The sequence below is a fragment of the Heterocephalus glaber genome, unplaced genomic scaffold (assembly GCF_053883595.1).
Source record: "Heterocephalus glaber isolate CG9 unplaced genomic scaffold, H.glaber_assembly_v1.0 deba00001610, whole genome shotgun sequence".
Taxonomy (NCBI): domain Eukaryota; kingdom Metazoa; phylum Chordata; class Mammalia; order Rodentia; family Bathyergidae; genus Heterocephalus; species Heterocephalus glaber.
The window spans coordinates 22,756,314-22,776,306 of record NW_028258381.1 but is presented as its reverse complement, the minus strand read 5'-3'; the positions used below and the strand labels follow the sequence as shown (position 1 = coordinate 22,776,306).

Here is a 19,993-nt window from a genome sequence, read left to right as displayed (position 1 = left end):
CCCCTGTCCTTGGTGATCTGACCCAGGGTCGGAGAAAGCCCAGCTCGTGGTTCGGCGGCCGGGCCTAGCGCATCCTCGCCTCGCCGCTTTCGCCCTCTGGCTCGCAGCAAAAGAGCGCGCCGCCCTGGGTGGTCCGGACCCAAGCTAGGACCCCGGAGATCCCGGGGGAGGGGCCCAGCTCTTCCGGGCCCGTCGGGTCACGTGGCCCGCAAGGCCCCCACGAGCTGGTCACGTGACGGAGGCGCGCGGTTGCCTAGGCAGCGGCGGGGGCAGGGCGAAGGCGGGGCCGAGGGGGACCCCGCGCTCCGGGCGGAAGAGGGGGGGGCCGCGCTCTGCGCCCCAGCCGGGCCGCAATGCCACACAGCCACACTCCCCCGCCACCGCCTGCTGCGAGTTCTCAGCTGAAGCCGGGCACGGCAACTAGCGCAGCTCCGGTGAGTGCTCCGGGCGGATGCGCCCACCTATCCCTCGGCCGCAGGGAGGCAGGCAGGGGAGAGCTCGAGGGGGGATCCCCGCACAGATTGGGGTGGGGTGGATCGGGGATACTTGACCGGAAAGGAACGAGGCTTGGTCCTGGGCGGTTTCGGTGGAGCAGATAGAGGAAAAGATGGCCAGGGGAGGAGAGGATGGCACCTGGCGTCTCCTAGTCCCGTGGGATCCCGGGCGCAATGCGGTGCCCACAGAATCTGAGCTCTGCGGCCGCTGAGGCTTCTCTAAGGGAAGAGGCAGAGATGCAGGTGGACGTCCCTAGGAGCCCCCCTCCCCCACGCCGGTCTGTGACAGACATTTCCCGTGCCCCAGATGTTCAGAGGAAGTCATGACAGACGCACTCCAGAGCCTGTCTCCTGGAGCTGTTTCAAACCAGCCTGCCACGGAAAATCCCTAATCTTGAGAGAGAGAGAGAGAGAGGGTCACCGTTTTTCTACAAGACTCTTCTGTGCTCCTCACAAAGACAAAAGCAAAAAAACCCAGAAGGTATAGCCAGGAGAGCATCCTCTGGAGCCAGGGCTATCTGACAAATGTCGCCTCCATCTTGTCCCATCCCACCCCCCGCTGAGCCTGGAGAGTAGGGACCAGACTGCTTCACCCCTCAGGCTGGGTAGGCCTGGGCTGGAGGATGGAGGATGGATTTGAGTTCCATCCCAGCTGGTCCCTTGAGAGGAGGTCACTTCAGGACCAGCAGGGTTGTCGTAAGACCCAGCCCCAGGCAGACAGACAGCCCTTTCTGCTGTCCCCACCCACTCGGGGACATCCATGGCCCAGCTACTTCCTGGAGATGGCCCCGAAGCTCTGTATCTCTAGTCTCTGGCAGACTGGCATAGTTCACCGACCCTGGTGGCCCCTGGGCTTCCCTCCCTGGCCCACACAGCCCACCAGGCCCTCCTCAGTCTCCCAGTCCTCTCACTGGGATATGTGGTGGTCCCAGCCCAAATGGACCCAGCAGTGCTGGACTGTTCCCACCACCAGCTCTTTCCATGCCCCTCAAGCAGGGACAGCCAGAAAAAATCCAGTGTAGCCGTGCTGCCCTGGGCTCCAAGTGTCTTCCACCCTGGTCTCCCTGACCCCCAGAATGGGAGTCATCCCACCTGTGCTCCCGGAGCTGGTCTTTGGGACCCTCAAAGACCCTCCATGTGGGGAGCATTCAGTCTTTGAGGGAGCATTCCTCTTTGCCAACCTGTCTTCACCACCCACATCTGAGTCCCCTAACCTGGCTCCTGGGGGCTTCCTGCAGGGTACCTTTGGTTTGCCTAGCAGGAGGAAGTCAGGCCTTCTCTGCTTCCTCTCCCTCCCCTGTACCTTAGCTCACCAGGTGAGTGTCACCCCCTTGTCTTGCTTTTCTGCTGGGCAGTGAGTTCCCTGCAGGTGGAGATTCTGCCTCTTTTACTTTTCGTGCTAGGAACCAAGTATAGTAAGGTTCTGTGGGATGGGATGCTGAGAGAACGAGGGTTAGACCCCTATTCCCCACTTGCTCAGTCCTGCTGGCTCAGTTCTGCTCTGTGTAGGGGAAAGGAAAAGAGAAAGTACAGTTCCAGATTATGACATTTTCAGTTATTTGAAGCTAACCAACTGATTGGTTAGTGAGCAACATTTCTCTGAATTCCTCCCCCAAGGGAAGGGACATTCTAGCGATGGAGTGCTTGGATGCAGTGCTGCTGGCTGCAGATGTGAGCGAGGAGATGTGACCCAGGCGCCCCAGTTGGCAATCCTATAAATGACCTGGTAATTGGCATCCCCTGGTAGATACCGAAGGGGCTGTTCCCTGGGGGTCCTGATGGCTGTCCAGTAAGAACTGTGGCGCTATAGCCCAATGGGGAACAAAGAGGAAGCCAACCTGCAGGCCTTCCCTTAGGAGCTTGCTGGGAATTGGGGTAGATGCATGAAGTGGGAGACACTTCCTTCGCTGCTGACCTTGGTAAACACCCCTTTCTACCCCAGCCACATTCCTGGGACCTAGGCACTCAATATGTTCCTAATAGCTTTAGGCAGATTTGCCATGGGGCCTGGTGTGCCTGAACAGAGAAGTTACTATGTGACATCAGGGCAGCTGCAAGGTGCCTGTGCCCTTGAAGCACACCCTGAAGATTAATTAGAGCTGATCCCTCCCAGCGTTCGGCTGCACAGGAGCCCACCAATCCCCTATGCTATTACTGGGGATTTGGGGTTAATTTCACAGATCTCTGCACATCAGTCCTTCTGATCCATGTTATTGTCAAACTCGATGTTTAGCAGAGGTGACTCCGGGGTCTCCAGCATCCTTTTCCCCTTAAAATGTGCTCACATCACTTGGTGGATTTTGTTTTTCATTTTGCTAAAGGTTTCCCATTACAACCTGGAACTGGCTCTGAGTTACATACATGAAGTATTTGATTTTAGGGGGAACTATACTGATTGAGTTGAAACCGGGCATGGTGTCACCTGTCTGTGATCCCAGCATTCTGGGAGGCTAAAGCAGAAAGATCTCAAGTTCAAGCCCAGCCTGGACAATTTAGCAATTTAGCGAGACTCTTTCTCAAAATTTAAAAAAGTCTGGGGAGGGCTGGGGATTTAGCTCAGCGGTTCCAGCACCTACCTCACAAGCAGCAAGGTCCCGCGTTCGATCCCCGGTACCAAAAAAAAAAAGTCTGGGGATGGGGGATGTAGCTCAGTGTGAAGGCCCTGGATTCAAGCAATACAAAAAATAATTAATTAATTAAAACTAAATTGGATTTGAGAAGCTAGCTGCTACTTGCAAGCATTCATTCTGTGGTTGGCATCTGGACATTGAACACAGTTTTGAGTCTTTGGCTGCATTATTTTTTTCTTTTGATACCAGGGATCGAACTCAGGACCTTGAGCTTTCGAGGCAGGCATCGGAACCACTGAGCTAAATCTCTGGCCCATGGCTGCATTATTTTGTGAGGAGTCCTGTAGGTGGGAAATTCTCACTCTGAAAATAAGGGCATGAGATCAGAAAGGTAGATGGCAGGGTCAGAATCTCATGAGGGAGTCAAATCTAAGCGTCCAAAGCTTAGGTTCCAGGCTCCTCACCACTTCCCCCTGCTGGGGATGGAACCCAGGCCTCGAGTGAGCCAGGGCTGTGCTCCTACAGAGCCACACCCAGCCCCCAGGCTCTTTCTGAACTGCTGTAGCTCCCTGTCCTAATAGATAAGTCCAAAGATTTGGTGCTGGATACTTTTGGCCAACATTTGAATTCCATGCACTTGGGAGCCATGCCGGTTTGGAGCCTGGGCTTCCTTGAGCATGGACTGGGGGCAGATTCCAGCTTTGCAGAACAACTTGGCTGTGATGCTGTCTGGGAATCCATGCCTGACCCCCCTCTTCTGCAGGTGGTTTCCACATTCTGGCTATGGACAACCTCACAGGGCCCCACAGGCATGCCGCCTTTGGACACCAGGGTTCTCTGGGCCCTGGGGAAGGTGAAATGGGCTGGAGTCTGGCTCTGCAAGGCCACATGCTGGCTAGGATGCCTGAGCTGTCTCTCTCACCCCCAGCCTGGCTCCCACCATGAGCGCTGAGCTCAATGTGCCTGTGGACCCCTCCAACCCTGCCTGCCCTGAGCCTGGCCATAAGGGCATGGATTACCGGGACTGGGTCCGTCGAAGCTACCTGGAACTTGTCACCTCCAACCATCACTCGGTGCAGGCCCTGTCCTGGAGGAAGCTATACCTGAGCAGGGCCAAGCTGAAGGCCTCCAGCAGGACTTCTGCCCTCCTTTCCGGTTTCGCCATGGTGAGTGCAGCCCAGCGACACTCCCTCTGCCCCCTGGTATTGTCCTCCAAGAGCACCACCCTGCTCTGTCCACAGTGTGGTGGCTGGGGGGAACCCAGGAGAGCCCCAAGCCCCAGAGTCCTCAGAAGCCTGCTGTTATGTTCACATACGGCATTTGCCAGGCAAGGAGGGGCATGGGAGAAATTGAAGAGCTTCTGGGGACAGGGTTTCTTGTGGACAGGCACTCATATATGTCCTATCCTGGCACCACCCAACAGTCTGGAGACTTCAGCAGGAACTCAGGGATGGATTGGGTTAGCCCAGCTGGGGACGCAGACAATTGCCAAATGTGGCTTCATCCAGGGTGACCCAGAGAGCTTTTGGCCTGGCTCCCGGCTGCCACTTTCCTTCTGAGTCATCCCAGCACAAGTCAATGTGGGTAAAGCCACGTCTGCTATTGACTCCAAAGTCCCCGTCCCAGCCCTTCAGGGAATCGCCCCAGAGCAAGCATGTCAGGGCTCAGGCCCTCGATGCTGGGTGCTGGGGTCCTGCTGGGCTGGACCTTCCCTTCCCTCCCCTCCTCTGCTCCTCTTCTCCCCTTCCCTGTACCAGATATTCCCAGCCCCTTTAATATATTTTACAGTATTTTGAGACAGGGTCTCACTAAGTCACCCAGGCTGGACTCAAATTCACAATCCTCCTGCCTCAGCCTCCCAGAGTGCTAGGATTATAGGCATCCACCACCAGATTTCTTTCTTTATATAAAAACAATCATACTTCTGTAGCCCACAGCCTTGGTTGTTAAATTGGCAGTGCAAATTTAACTAAAAAGCCAGCAGAGTGAACCACTGTGGCCACCCGGGTTTGTGCAGTCATCAGGCTGGCTGAAGCCATGCTTGGAGACAGGTGCTTCCTGCCTAGAGAGCAGGAGAGGCCCGACTTTGCACAGGGTGGGCAGAGCTCACCAGCCTGGAGGCGGTGCATTTGTGTTTAGTTCTGCAGTGTGAAGAAAAGGCTTATTATTTAGGTCTTGCTTTTTGTTTCTTTGTAGTACTGGAAATGGAACCCAGCATACCTTCTAGGCAAGCATTTTACCACTGAGCTCATCCCTAGCCCTTTTCCTATTTTTTGTTTTGTTTTTTTGGTTTTTTGGGGGGGGTGTTGGTACTGGGGATCGAACTCTGGACCTTGCGCTTGTGAGGCAGGCAGCAGAACCACTGAGCTAAATCCCCGGCCCCTTTTTCCTACTTTTTCATTTTGAGACAGGGTCTTCCTAAATTTCTCAGACTGACCTTGAACTCATAATCCTCCTGCCCCAGCCTCCCAAGTTGCTGGGATTGCAGATGTGGCCACCACACTGAGGTCTTTGCATTTAATTTTTTAAATATAAGCCCATTAGTGCGGCATATAACAAAAGTATATAATCAGGTAGTGCACAGCTTTGGCAACTAGTGATTTTCTTCCCATGGCTTTTATTATGTTAAAAATACTTTCATGCTGGGCGGGGGGGCATGCCTGTAAGCATTTGAGGGGCTGAGACAGGACAGTTTGAGGCCACCCTAAGATACATAGCGAGACCCTGTCTCAAAAAAATAAACAAAAAATATTCTCAACCGGGCTTGGTGTTGCACACCTGTAATCAATCTCAGCACCCTGTGGGGCTGAGGCAGAAGTATTACAAATTCAAGCCCAGCCTGGGTTCAATTCCCATTACCACAAGAAGAAAAGAAAAAGAAAAAAACCTTTCAAGCTTAGTTTAGATGCCACTATTAAAATTGAAGATCAGCTGGGCACAGTGGTACATGACTATAATTCTAGTCAATTGGGAGGCTGAGGCAGGAAGATTGCAAATTCGAGCCCAATCTTGGCAATTTAGTGAGATTGTCTCAAAATAAAATAATTTTTTAAAAAGGGCTGGGCTGGGTATTTAGCTCAGTGGTTCTGCCACCTGCCTCTCAAGTGCAAGGACCTAAGTTCGATCCCCGGTACCAAAAAAAACAAAGGGCCTGGCATTTAGCTCAGTGGTTTCACCGCCTGCTGCACAAGCGCAAGGACCCGAGTTCGATCCCTGGTACCAAAAAAAAAACCAAACAAAAAAAACAAAGGGCCTTGAGTTCAATCCCCAGTACTATACAACAAAAGAAAACAAAAACCTGGAGCTTATTTTCTCATTTCACAGAATTGTGGGATTGCATTGGATTTTTCTGGCCTGTGTTTTTTTTGTACTGGGGATCGAACTTGAGTCCTTGAACTTGGAAGGCAGGCGGTGGAACCACTAAGCTAAATACCTGGCCCTTGTGGGGTTTTTGTTTTTTTTTTAGTTTTTGGTTTTTTACTTTTTGGAAAACTGAGAAATATCATAGGACTTAGTATGGTAAGAGTTTCCTTTCCATATGAGGCCCTACTCTCGGAATTTACTTCCAGTTTGCAGTTTTTTGTTTGGTTTTTTTTTTTTTTTTTTTGGTACCAGGGATCGAACTTGGGACCTTGTGCCTGGGAGGCAGGTGGCAGAACCACTGAGCTAAATCCCTGGCCCCTGTTTGCAGTTATCTTTTTGGACCCAGCCCTTCCAAACATTTGGCTTTCCAAACTTTGGGAGATTTCATTTTTTTTGTTTTTGTTTATTGGGTCATTTTGTTTTGTTTTGCTTTTTGCACCACTAGGGATTGAATCAGGGGCACTCTACCCCTGAGCCACAGCCCCAGCGCATTGTATTTTATATTTTGAGACACGGTCTCATTAAATTACCCAGGCTGGCCTTGAACTTGGCAGTCCTCCTCCTGCCTTGGCATCCTTGTGTTTCATCCAACAAAATGCTCAGCCAAGGTGAAGGCTTCAAAACCACTAATGGAGATTTGCAGACAAGCCTTGGGAATAAAGTTATCTAACAGGGAGTGAGAATTCTGGAGAAGTGGAGGCCTTCTGAGACTTTATGGCAGCCTTCAAGGTGGCAGGCACTGAGAGGCAGAGACGGAGACCCAAGTGCCCCAGGAGTGCTGTCTGTCCTCACTGTGGCCACGGCAGGCGCGCTTGCTAGTAGCAATTCAGTTCTGCCCCGTTTCTGCTCTATCTCTGGTACCAGCAGGGGCTTTCTTAAACTTTTAGGGAATACATTTCAGAATTTTTAGGGAATACAGCCTCGTCTGCAGGTTCTCTCTCAGGGCGGCAGCCACAGACCACTGTGTTCTGTACACCTATTTAGGGTGGTGGGAAGCAAAAGGATGGAACAGTGGGGAGGCTTGGGGTAGGCGACCCCATTAGTGCACCTTCGCAATTAGATTAGACTAGATTAGATTAGATTAGTACACCACCCTTAAAGGGAAAACTAGTAACCAAGGCTGTCGCTGAGTCAGAGCAAGGATGGGGACCCACGGAAACAGGCAGTTTCCCAGGCCCAGTCCCTTGTTTTTATTAGTATTCCTTGATTGGAATTGCAAAGCTGTTCTTTCATCCAACTACAGGGGCTGGTGCCCAACCTTAAGCTCATTTCTTCATGTTTATCCTCCCTTAACACTGAGATCAGTGATCCGCAGCCACCCCATAAAAATCTCTGCATAAACACAGTGAAAAATGTCCTCCTGGCCTTTCTTCCCTGGAGGCGGAACACAACTGCTTGTGTGAGCCCTCTCCTGCCTTCTAACCAGCTGTGTTTCCTATTTTGGAGGCCTCCAGTTTTCAGTATCCTTTGGTTGGGCCATATCTTTTGTGGGTAGCAAGAGTCTACCCAGGCCACTGGGGCACTGAAGAAAGGCCACCCGTCAGCGCATGTCATGTCACTGTTTTTGGGGGGGATTCTTTTCACAAAAGCCCCAGCCATCATCGCTGCTGTGTTGCCATTCAGCTCTGGTCCACTAGGACTGTAGTATCTTCCTTACCAAAATGTTCCATCACCAGCAAAGGTGAAGTAAAAGGATGAAGATCTCACTCAAGATGTGGTAGTTGTTAAGCAAAGTTGTGAAATCTTATTTACTTGGTATTTTTTGAGACAAGGTCTCTCTTGGTAGTCCAGGCTGGCCTAAAACCCACCCTAACTCAGGTGGTAACTCAGGCAGGGCTGGAACTTTCAATCCTCCTGCCTCAGCCTCCCAAATGCTGGGATTATAGGTGTGCACCACCACACCCAGCTTTCTTGTAGATTTTGGGAAATGGATGGTCAGATCTTGGAGGCAAATGTGTGGGTGAAAGAGAGAAAGAGAAAGGGAAAGAAAGAAGAAGGAGGAGCAAACGAGGAGAGAGAGAGGGAAATAAACCCTTAAAGAACAGCTGAAGCTGGGCATGGTGGCACACTCCTGTAACCCCAGTACTTACAAGGCTGAGGCAGAAGGATTGCTGCCAAGTTCAAGGCTAGCCTGGATACAAACCAAGACCATATCTCAAAACAAAAGAACTGCTGAAAGACTTAAACCCAGCAGCCCCTTGATTCCCCCTCCATGGTCCTGAGTTGCACAGAGAGACTGCCCTTCCCTGTGTGCATTTCAGACCCTTTCCAGCCCTGTGACTGCAGCCATAGCTCCTCTGATTGTTGGTGCCTAGCCTCCTTTCCATGGCTCCCACTTCTGGGCGTTAGAAGCTGGCCACCTCCCCCTCCTTGGGTCTCAGCTGGGGGACGCATCTGTGGCCCATAAGAGGCTGTCCAGGTGCGCAGCCCTGAGTCGGGAGACCTGCAGGAGCCTTTGTTTCAGGACTTTGAAGGCTCTGAGTGTGGGCCAGCCCCCTCCCTCCAGGACACCTGAGGCCCTGTTGAAGTGCAGCTTCACCCACCCTGCCCCACCCCGCCCTCTTCACCCACAGGTGGCCATGGTGGAGGTGCAGCTGGAGACACAGTACCAGTACCCGCGGCCACTGCTCATCGCCTTCAGCGCCTGCACCACAGTGCTCGTGGCTGTGCACCTGTTCGCCCTTCTCATCAGCACGTGCATCCTGCCCAACGTGGAGGCTGTGAGCAACATCCACAACCTCAACTCCATCAGTGAATCTCCACATGAGCGCATGCACCCCTACATTGAGCTGGCCTGGGGCTTCTCCACTGTGCTCGGCATCCTGCTCTTCCTGGCTGAGGTGGTGCTGCTCTGCTGGATCAAGTTCCTCCCTGTAGACGCCAGGCACCAACTCAGCCCCACGCCCAGCAATCACACAGGCTGGCAGGCCGCCCTGGTGTCCACCATCATCATGGTGCCTGTGGGCCTCATCTTCGTGGTGTTCACCATCCACTTCTACCGCTCACTGGTGCGCCACAAGACTGAGCGCCACAACCGAGAGATCGAGGAGCTGCACAAGCTCAAGGTGCAGCTGGATGGGCAGGAGCGCAGCCTGCAGGTGGTGTGAGGGGTTGGGGTCTCTGGGAAGGCAGATGGTGCGGCAGGCTGCTTAGACACTGCCACATGGGCCAAGGCCAAAGTTTCCTGCTGTTCCAGTGCCATAACAACCTGGATGCTGGTCCCTAGAGCCAGCTCGGTGATTCGGGGGCTCCGTGGCTAAGAGCCACCTCCCTGGCCCTGGGCACTTCCTCAGTTGGGGGAAAGCCCAAGAAACCCTGTCCCTGGCAAGGCTCCAGGCAGCACCAGTGTTCATGGGGGCTCTGAGAGTGGCCTGGAACCAGGACTGTGAGTTCGAGGTTTTGCCCCCAGATCCAAAACTGGACTTCGTGGCTGCCTGCTGGGTCCCAGGCCCATGTGATTAGCAGGGCTGCTGGCCCGGTTTGGTGCTTTCCTCCCAGCCCCGGAGGGAGCTGAATGGCCTGGCTTGTGGCGGGAAGGCAAGAGCCAGGGTCACAGTCAGCTCGAGAGGTGTAGGTGCTGCGGTGGGCATCAGAGTTGTCAGGCTCTGTGGGAGGTTTCCCGGGAGGGAGGCCTGGGTGAGGTTGAGGAGGCTGAGTTAGTTGAGGGGCGTTCACACTAGGCTCAGATCCCCCTCCAGCCAGCCTGGGGCCTGGGCCATACTGACTCACCGAGCCACCAGCTGGAGGTGACCACAGTCCAGGGCGTCCTCCTCTGAGCCTAAGTTTCCACCCCACTGGACTGCATGAACAGCAGGGCAGGACACCAGCCCAGCCCAGCTCCTGCTGCCTGTGGTCCCTGGTGTCAAGAGGAGATAGCTTCCTGTCTCAGCATGGCTACTGATCAGCCCCATGGGTATTGGGGCTGGGGTAGACAAATGCTCATCATGACATTGAGCACCACAGGGTCCCCAACCCATGTTTACAAGCTGTGCAGCAGGGTTCTGGCACCATCACTGAGTGTGTGGCAGACCTGAGGCTTAGGTGGGAGCACGTTGCAGCCTGAGCTGCTTCAAGACCCTGTTTACTCTGTTTTCCAGAAGTCACCTAGACAGATGCCTTGTCTTTTGCTATGTATATAAATGGTCATTTCGGTTCTTTGTGCTCCTCTTCTAGCAGATTACTGTCTTTGTGGTTTGGATTGTGTGCCAAGGGACACTGGGTGGCCTCTGGGAATGTGACATGCTGTGTCAAATCTTAGCACACGCTGAGATACTGCGGGAACCTCCCCTGTGGGTTGTGCTATCTACTAGGAGCCTGGACATCCGGTCCCCTGGGGCCAGAGCCTTGCGTGTTCGGGGCGGGTCCTACACCTCCCTGGAGGACATCTGAAGGGAACCAGTGCCTTCTGGTGTGTGCTCGCCTCTCTGGAGCTTTGGCGAAGGCTTGTCTGCTTTAATGTGTGTGTGCTTTGCTAAATAATGTCACTGTCACTCCAGGATGGCTGCTCGTGTCCTGGCAGGGGCAAGACAGGCTGGGCCTTCTGAATGAGCAGCTCTGTGGCTGGGAGGGAACGGGGCCCTTCTTCCACCTGGAGCCTTTTGATTGGACCCACTCCTGCCACCCACTTCCCCAAATCATCTGGTGCTCCTGCCCATGGTACCCAGTTGCATGGACTGTGCCAAGCTCACCCCTGTGCCAGCCCAGAGCCAGGGGTTACACCTACTCCACAGGCAGTGTCTGGGCCGGCAGAATCCACACCAGACAGCAGGTGCCTGGTGATGGTGCCACAGCAGTGGGCAGAGCCATCACCATCCAGCGCGCTGGTCAGTGATGCCCATGATCGCACGCACCCAGCTCCAGCCTTGCATGTTCTGAGGCATGGGGCAGTTAGTCTGCAGGAACAGAGATGACCCTGCTCTGGGGAACCTCGGGCCACCCCAGTTGGGAGCCAGACCGCCCTTGGGAGTGGCAGACACTCAGGTCAGCCTGGGGCACAGGAAAGCTTCTGGAGGCATAACCTGACTTTGCAGTGTGAGGGGAGAAGCCCTCATTTCATCTCTGCAGCCTGGGGCGCGGACCAGGTGCAGTAGACACGCCGGGCTGTTCCCATGCACTGTGGCCCCCACGTGCACCTGGTCCCATCTCACAGCTCAGGTGTTTCTGTTTTAGAAACGAAAGGCAGGATGGGATTAGCATCTTCAAGGAAGATCTGTTCAGGAAAAACTGTGAGACTGGTGGATCAGGGCTCTCCTGTAGGTGGCGCCTGTTGGTGCCATGGATCGTGTATGCACGACATCGTGCAGGTGGCAGATGTAACTCCTGTCCTGCGTGTGGATTTTTAACACTTGCCCTGGATTGAACTGAATAAACCAGTAAAGCTCTTCCAATCTTGGTGCTCTTGGTGGGATGTGTGCGTAGGGGGGCTTTTGCATTCAGCTTCATCCCCAACACTTTATTTTTTTATTGATACAGGGTCTCAGTTGCCCAAGCAGGACTTGTACTTGCAGTCTCCCTGCTTCGGGCCTCCCTCGGTGCTAGGATTACAGACAGGTGCCACTGTGCATGGCTCAGGAACAGCCCATCTTGGGTTAAGATGTGGCTGTGGGAGATAGCAGGGCTATCAGCTTCATGAACACTCAGCTCTGGGGACCAACTTGACTGTCATTTAGTGGGATGTTTCCTAACATGTGTTCTGAGAACTGCAGGCCGGGCCAGGGCCTGTTTGGCAAGCATGGGTTTTCTTTCCTGCTTGGCTCCCCGAGTCCCATCACCCTCCTCGGCTGCACGTTGCAGGCTCTGACCAGGGGGCAGCTCAGAGGCACAGCCCGCTGGGCAGAGGCTCCCCCAGCCTCCTGGGCTGCTTAGATGCAGCCAGAGCTCAGCCAGCCAGTGTCTCAGTGCCCAGTGAGGGACCCGGATGGGTTGATAAGCCACTCTCCCCACCCATGTGCTCCAGGAGAGGGACACAGGCAGCAGTTGTGGCGGCCCAGGAGCCCATGCCCATCTGTGGGGCACCTCTCACAGGGTTGTTTTGTGTTTTGAGACAGAATCTTGATAAGTAGCAGAGTCCTGCCTTGGCCTCCTGAGTGCTGGGATTACAGGCACAAGTTACCATGCCTACCAGTTCTCATGGGGTCTTTGCAGGATGAAGCCTGGCCAGTGGCTGGGAAGCCGATCTGCAGATGCAGGTGCCTGGTGGCTCCTAGCAGTTTTTAGCAGTGACATGAAGAGCAGGTTGATTGTGACCTTTCCTGGGGGGGCGATGCAGGCCTGTTCCCCCCAGGGGCCCTCGGCAGGTGGCGCTGAGCTGGGTGTATTTTGTCTCAGGTCCAGGCACCCTGCCTCCCCCTCTCAGCTGGAGGTGACCAGGGCAGCCACCTTTTCCAGGTGAGCACCCTCCGAAGCATGAGTCGAGGAAGGACCTCAAGGTGTCCAAGAGGGGCAGAACCTTTTTCCTACTTCCTAACAGCATTCTGGCAAGGAGAGAGGAACCAGCCTCTCCACTGTCCTCCCCATCACACCCCCCACCCTATGGTCGAGCGTGACCCAGGCTGAGTTGACTTGGGAGCTGCCACCAGCTGCAGAAGCCTGAACTGCAAATCCGCCACCAGTCCCTCGCTCTCCCTGGCCCCACAAAAGCTCCCCAGCTCCCGGGCCTGACTGGCGGGTATCTGGAGACCTCAAGGAGATGGGTAAAGGCAAATGTCATTTCGCACATATAGCAGCATTTTGAAAGTTAAATTCCCACTCCCTCCAGTGGCCACAGCACAGGTCTGAGGGAGTGACCCTGTGCGGGATCCCATCACCCAGCTCCCGACAGGGCTCACGCTACCCTCAGCATCAGGGTCAGGGGGCGTCCCCCAAAACCCAACCAGGGGATGAGAGCTGGCCCTGGTGCCTCCAGCCAGGCTGTCACAGGCCTGTCCCCAGGGAGGCAGCTCACACGGGTCTCCCTTGGAAAGAGCATGAGATCTGCAGAAGCTCGAATCCCAGGTCCTGTTGCCTCCCCCCGGGCCGGAACTCGGCCGACAGCTCCCGGAAGGTGGCACAGACACGCCGGGCCTTGATGTGCCTCCGGTGGATGCCGTGTGTCCACTGGTGCCGAGCGGCCCCAGCCAGCACCAGGAGGGAGCGGCGCGGGACAGGAATGGCCACCTCCACGTCTTGGCACGGGACAGACCGGCAGGGGGCGGTCGCACTATCCACGCTGTCCTTGGGGCTGGCAGGAGGGGCCGAACTCAGCAGCAGGTTGCCAGGGCCCTTTTGGGACATGGACATCACAGTGGGGGACAGGAGGTTGAGGCTCACCAGCCGCTCGCCCCACAGCCAGGCGTCATCCAGGTGGGGGTCAATGGCAGAGCCACGCTCCGGGCTGTAGTCCAGGTTACACTGCTCAACGGGCTGGAAGTCCTCCAGGCTGGGGTAGAGGCCCATCCTCTGCACCACCTCCCGGCTGAAGCTGGGCAGGCCCAGGAAGCCCGCCGTCTTCAGCTTCTGCTTCCGAAAGTTGACTCTGGGGCCATAGTCCTGTGGAGAGGTGTCCGAGTTTACCCATGAAATTCAGTCAAAAGGATCAAGGCATGCTTGAGTCCCTGGCCTCATATATGGGACATTCTGGAAGGAGGCAGACGCGAGGGGCCGGAAATGAATGGCTAGCAGCACTGGCAGCAAACGCTAAGGGAAAGATGAGGCAGGGAATGAGAAAATGGTGGAGGTTGGATGTCCTAGCCCTGTACCCCAGCAGGCAGAGCTGGAGACATGTAGGGAGTGTATCTGTTAAGCGGAGATCCCCAGGAGTAGGACCTGGGGAGAGAACAGCATCTCTTCCCTGCGGGGGGAGGCCACGCCCAGGCAGCAGCATCAAGCCAGTCAACACCGAGGTCGGCTGAGCCTCAGAACCTCAGGAAGGAGCCTCTGACCCACGGTTCCTCACCTGTGCTTGCGCCCTATGTATGTGCAAAACCCTGTACACATGTTCCCAGCTGCATTATTCACAGCCAAAAAGCAGAAACAAGCCAGGCGTGGTGACTCATGTCATCTGTAACCCCAGCACTTTGGGAGGCTGAGGCAGAAGGATGGAAAGTTCGAGGGCTGGGATTTAGCTCAGTGGTTCCGGCGCCTGCCTTGGAGGTGCAGGGTCCTGAGTTCGATCCCCGGTACCAAAACCAAAAAGGAAGGAGAGGAGAGAGATCGGGGCAGGAGACTGTTCTTGAAGGAGGGGAGGCACAGGTTAGGAGGTGGACAGATAGCACACGAGGGAGCGGGAGGGATGTGTCCCCCCAGGACCACGCCAGTACAAAAGGAGCAGCAGACAGGTGGCTGGGGAGGCCTCGTGAGGCGGAGTAGGAGAGAACCTCCCAGCTGGCTGGATACCACCAGGGCTGTGACAAAACTGAAGACTTGAGGGACAGAGGGTGAGGGACTGTGTGGAAGCTGGATGAGGGGAAGAGAGGGCGGGTGGGCCGGTGGGTGGTCCCAGGTCTTGTAAGCAGACAGCAGTGGACCTTGAGGAAGAGGAAGAGACACTGGTTCTTGGTGAGAGCACAGCATGTAAGAGGACAAGGGACATGATGGGGAGAGAATGGAGAGGGCTGGTGTCTGGCAGCCTCCAGCAGCCTTGGAGGATGGGGATCTCTGTCTAGAATCTGCCCTCCACTGAGCCAGCTGTGGAGAGGGGCATGGACAGCCAGGTAGCTGTGCCCTGTGAAGCAAATGCCAGACACAGCCCCCAGCAAGCCCAGCCGCCCATGCCCACCAGGGTCCCCCGAGGGTGGCTGCAGAGCAGGTAACTAAGGCCCCCGCAGCATCACGGTCCTTGGGCCGTCATACCTGCTTCCTCCGCCCAGACTGAGAGAGCTTCCAAGGGTCACAGTCCATCAAGCGCACCATCTCGGCCTCTTCCTCCCGGGTCACAAAGTCCTCTATTAGTGTCACCCCCGGAAAGGGGAAGGCCCAGCCCTCAAAGTCAGAGTCCTCAGCCCCCACGGCCCAGCCCGTGTCCACACAGTAAAGGAAGCGGTGTGTTTTCTGCAAAAGAGACACAGGTCCTGGCATGGTGTCCCCGAGCACCACTGCCCCAGCCTCGGAGGTTTCAGTGGCTCCTCCATCCCCAGCAGCCACTTGGGAAGGCGGCTGTCATCTGGGGGAAGAGTGGGCTGCCTGGGGAGGCCACAGCCCTCAAAATCTGCGGTGAATTCCTGCTCCTTTCCCTTCCCTCCCCAATCCTGCGGTCCCTCTCCACTTCACAGTGGAGGCTCAGCAGAGCTGAGGAACGAGCTCATGTGAGCATGGGTGTCATCTGTCCCCTACCCTCCGGAGGAGAGACAGGGCCTGCGGGAGCGCACCCAGGGCCGGAGTCTGAGACGTATGCTAAGCTAACCCTACAGCTGGGCCTGGGCTGGGCCCCGGGGGAAGGCAGCGCTTGGCAGGAGCCACAGGGGACGTGTCCTCCCCGCCACACACCTGCCCTACTCTTGAGCCCAAGGGTGCGCACCAGAAATTCCCTCCCAAAGGGTCGGCCTTGCCACTGCACAAGGCCTGGACTTGGGCCTGGCCACTCTGCCCAGCCCAGGCTCCCCTAAGGGTCCCTGTGCCCTGACAGCTAGTTTGGGTGGGCTGTGATGCTCAGATCTCAACTGATCCTGCTGCTCCCTCCTTTCTGTTTTGTACCCATCACTGCCACCAATCTCTCCACTCTTTCTTTCTTTCTTTCTTTTTTTTTTTTTTTTTTGATTTTTTGAGACAATCCTACCATGTAGTTCAGTCTGGCCTGGCCTTGAACTCACTATGCAGCTCAGACTGGCCTCAAACTCACAGCAATCCTCCTGCCTCAGCCTCTGGAGTACTGGAATCACAGGCATGCGTCACCATACTTGAGTTCCCATACTCTTAATTCTGTCCCAACATCTGCCTCCAGGAGGACCCAGACTATACTCCCCTGCCCTCCCCATATCTTGCACCCCCAATCTCTTAAGGCCCTTGCTGACTGCACCCTAGTTTCCTAGGCCTGAGCCTGTCACCTCTGAGAGAGCCAGGAAGGGCCTTTCCAGATGCCCTGGCTTCCCCAAGCCACGGTGCATTTTTCTGGACCTCTCCCCAGATGTAGGCTTGGATAAGGATACTGCCCCACCATCCCCTCCCCGCCCTGAAGAGTGGGCTATGTCTGCCCAGGGTGGCGAAAGTCCCCCATCTGCAAGTCTGGAGTCTTGTTCAAGAAGGCCTGCCCCCAGCCTCAGTCCCTGCTCTGCTCTGAGCTGGGCCCTCACCTCAAGCTCCTGAACACCCTGCCTGTCCTCACTCCTGTCTGCTGCACAGCCCAGCAGCCAGGTCTCCTCGCCTGTGCCCAGGCTCCCCTCACCCCTCCATGTGTCTCTGCTCTGCAACCACCCCTGAGGCCCAGCAGTACTCTCAGGTCCAAGAAAGTCCTGAAACCATTCCTGTGAGAAACCATTCTCAAACCAGCCCCTCCCAAATGCTGTCACTGCAGCCTCCCAGCCCTACCTCCTCTCCTTCTCTCTAGCTGCCTCCTTTCGGCTTGCATCCAGTCACCCTTGACCCCGAGGCACACTGCCAGTGCTGCTCCTCCTCAGCAAGGTACCTTGGCTTCAGATACACTTTCCTGGCTCTTATTAAGAAAGATAATGACTCGCAAGCACAAGGACCCGAGTTCAATCCCTGGCACACACAAAAAAAAGATAATAAAACAGGGCATGGTGGCACATACCTTAACCCCAAAATTTGGAAGGCCGAGGCAGGAAGATTACCATAAGCGAGGCCAGCCTGGGCTACATAGTGAGTTCAAGGCCAGCCTGGACTACATAGTGCAACCCTGTCTCAAAAAACCAACCAAACAGGCTGGGGATTTAGCTCAGTGGCACAGCACCTGCCTGGAAAGCACAAAGTCCAAAAAACAAAACAAAACAAAAAATCAAAAGAGTTAATGAAATAGCTACCATCTGCTCCCACAATACTAAACACTTTGTATGGATTAACTAGTTTAATCTCAGGTCAACCCTAGGAGGAGGGCACCACAGCCACCCGTGTGGGAGATACAGGCATAGCCTGTGGAAGTTCCAGCCAGAGCCACCCAGCAGGGACCTGAGAGGCCACTAGAACTCAGTCTTGGCCTCTGTGGCCTCTCTCCTTCCACTCCTATTCCCAGGCTCCATGGCTGGCTGGGGTTACAGCTTCCTGAGCTTTGGACCAGCCTCTCCTCCATGTCCTGGGCCCTCCACATGGGACAAGATAGACTGGACAGTCTCCTGGACATCTCACTCTCCTTGTCCCACAGCCATCACTTGGGATGGTGCCACCTCCACAGGCCTTGTCCTCCCACAGCCATGGTTACTAGGACAGCTCAGACTTTCTACACTTTTTTTTTTGGTACAGGGGATCGAACTTGGGACCTTCCACTTGCGAGGCAGGTGGCAGAACCACTGAGCTAAATCCCTGGCCCAACTTTCTACACATTTAAACTGGAAGATATACATAAAATTTACTGTTAACCATTTTAAAGCGTCCAGTTCAGTGGCATTAAGTGTATTCACATCACTGTGCGACCAACACCACCCTCCACCTCCAAAGTTCTTTTCATCTTGCAAAGCTAAAACGCTGCAATCCCAGCACTTGGGAGCTGAGGCAGGAGGCTCACTGTGAGTTCAAGGGCATCCTGAACTCCATTGTGAGACCCGTCTCAAAAAAAACCAAAAATAGCTGGGGATTTAGCTCAGTGGTACCATGCTTGCCTCGAAAGCTAAATAAATGAATAAATAAAATAAAACCCTGTCCCTAGCCGAGCATGGTGCTCAAGCCTAAAATCCCAGAATTCAGGCCAGCCTGGGCTACACAGCAAGTCCTATCTCAACAAAGCAAAACAAAACAACCCTGTCCCTCTTAAGCATTCTCCTCTCCCCTAGCACCTGGCCTACATTTATTCTACTTTTTGTCTCTATGATTTTGACTACATTAGGACTTTATATAAAAGGAATTGTGTAGTCTCTGTTCTTTTGTGACTGGCTTATTTCACTTGGCATCCTCAAGGTTCATGCATGTTTAGCATGTGTCAGAATTTCCTTCCTTTCTATAGCTGAATAATAGTTCATTGTATGACTATAAACCACTTTGTATGAACATATTGAACAGTATCTTTTTTTTGTTTTGTTTGGGTTTGGTTTTTAGAAACAGGGTCTCCCTATGTAGTTGAGGGTGGCCTTGAACTAACTCACTATGTAGCTCAGATTGACCTCACTCATGGTGATCTTCCTGCCTCAGCCTCCTGAGTGCTGGGATTATAGGCGTGTGCCACCACGTTCAGCCTAGTGAACAGTTTCTGGAGATCTTGCCTTCATTTCTTTAGGATACAGACCAGGAAAGGGATTGCCAGATCATATGTAAAGTCTGTGTTAATTTGTCAGGCATGCCACACTGGTTTCCACAGGACCTTGGGTACTTTACCACACACAGGGGAAGTTTCCCCATGGGCTTCCTAGCCTCCACACCTTCATATCTGTCCCCCTATCCCCTAGAATCTTTCTAAAATCCACATCTGACTTTGTAATGCCTTTCAAACCCTCAGGAGCTCTCTGTGGCCTTCAGGACAAGTCCGGCCTGTTCAGTGGACACTTGGGTCCTGTGTGGTCAGGCCCCCTCGACCTCCCTAGCTTCATATCCCTCACCTACAGCATTTTTCCACCTTCCAAGCAATGCACTTACCCCACGCCTGCTCAGGTGCCCAGGCTGCAGCACCCTTAAAACCAACCTCTCTACTGCCAGGCCAGTGCAAGGGCTCCAAGATCTTCTTTTCTTTTTTAAAAAATTTAATTTAATTTTATCCCATCATTCCCCTTAGTGCCCCTTCTTTTTCTTTTCTTTCTTTCTTTTTTTCCCCTTCCCCAAAACATCCACTATGATGCCCAGGCTAGGCTCGAACTAGCGATCTTCCGAAGTCGCTGGAATCTACAAATTGCACCACCTTGCCAGGCCCCCAAGGTCTTTTTCATTTACTTCATTCATATATAGCTACCTCCTTGCTCATTTCCATGCAAGGGCCTCGGCCAACTTTAGTGCTCAGAGCCCTCTACCCTTTCCGTACAGTGGCTCTTAGTGGCAGTGAAGCCCCCCACAATCAGACCCAAGCGGCTAAGCCGAGGTTTGCTGAGACTCCCCCAAAGGTGGGCTTTGGGCGGACTCGCCCACGTCCCAGCAGCTTCCTTACTCCTGAGATCCCTCCTCACAGCCCTCATCCCGCAGCGTGACCACCGCGAAGACCCCAACCTGCTTTGATCCCGGCCGAGCGTAGGGTCAAACTGGACCTCAGTTTTCCCACATCTGTGGTCGCAATCCCTCTCCCAGTCCTCACCTTCGGGGAGAGCTGCCAGGGAGGGTCAACCTGGCGCTGCCTCTCGCAGATCAGACAGGTCCTGATACCCTTGCAGCCACACTCCTGGAACACCTCAGACGCCTTGGCTGCTGCCGCCGCAGCCGTCATCTCGCCGTTCGGGAGGCCAAGACGCGTGCGCTTGCGCGAGGCCTTCCGGGAGTTGTAGTCCATGTATATAAGGCGGCTTC

At 54.5% G+C, this 19,993-nt stretch overlaps 2 protein-coding genes across 7 annotated transcripts; one reads left to right on the top strand and one right to left on the bottom strand.

Annotated features, from left to right (window-relative positions):
• The first annotated feature begins 268 nt into the window (after positions 1-268).
• Positions 269-11,814, top strand: Orai2 (ORAI calcium release-activated calcium modulator 2). 4 transcript variants are annotated; one of them, XM_004840114.4, is made up of 4 exons: positions 269-434; positions 2,112-2,220; positions 3,993-4,230; positions 9,001-11,814. In XM_004840114.4, exons 2-4 carry the CDS (start codon positions 2,213-2,215, stop codon positions 9,532-9,534), a joined length of 780 nt encoding a protein of 259 aa, XP_004840171.1. In that variant the 5' UTR covers positions 269-434; positions 2,112-2,212; the 3' UTR covers positions 9,535-11,814. The 4 variants fall into 4 exon arrangements, with proteins under 4 accessions (XP_004840171.1, XP_087052437.1, XP_087052439.1 ...); XM_087196311.1 differs by having other exon boundaries at positions 3,828-4,230; XM_087196313.1 differs by lacking the exon at positions 2,112-2,220 and having other exon boundaries at positions 3,828-4,230.
• Positions 5,371-19,977, bottom strand: Alkbh4 (alkB homolog 4, lysine demethylase). 3 transcript variants are annotated; one of them, XM_087196310.1, is made up of 4 exons: positions 19,785-19,913; positions 16,928-17,101; positions 15,257-15,454; positions 5,371-13,954 (listed from the first exon to the last, which is right to left on the bottom strand). In XM_087196310.1, exons 3-4 carry the CDS (start codon positions 15,314-15,316, stop codon positions 13,367-13,369), a joined length of 648 nt encoding a protein of 215 aa, XP_087052436.1. In that variant the 5' UTR covers positions 15,317-15,454; positions 16,928-17,101; positions 19,785-19,913; the 3' UTR covers positions 5,371-13,366. The 3 variants fall into 3 exon arrangements, with proteins under 3 accessions (XP_087052436.1, XP_087052435.1, XP_004840610.1); XM_004840553.4 differs by lacking the exon at positions 16,928-17,101 and having other exon boundaries at positions 13,147-13,954; positions 19,785-19,977; XM_087196309.1 differs by lacking the exons at positions 15,257-15,454; positions 16,928-17,101 and having other exon boundaries at positions 19,785-19,977.
• Between the last annotated feature and the right edge of the window lie 16 nt (positions 19,978-19,993).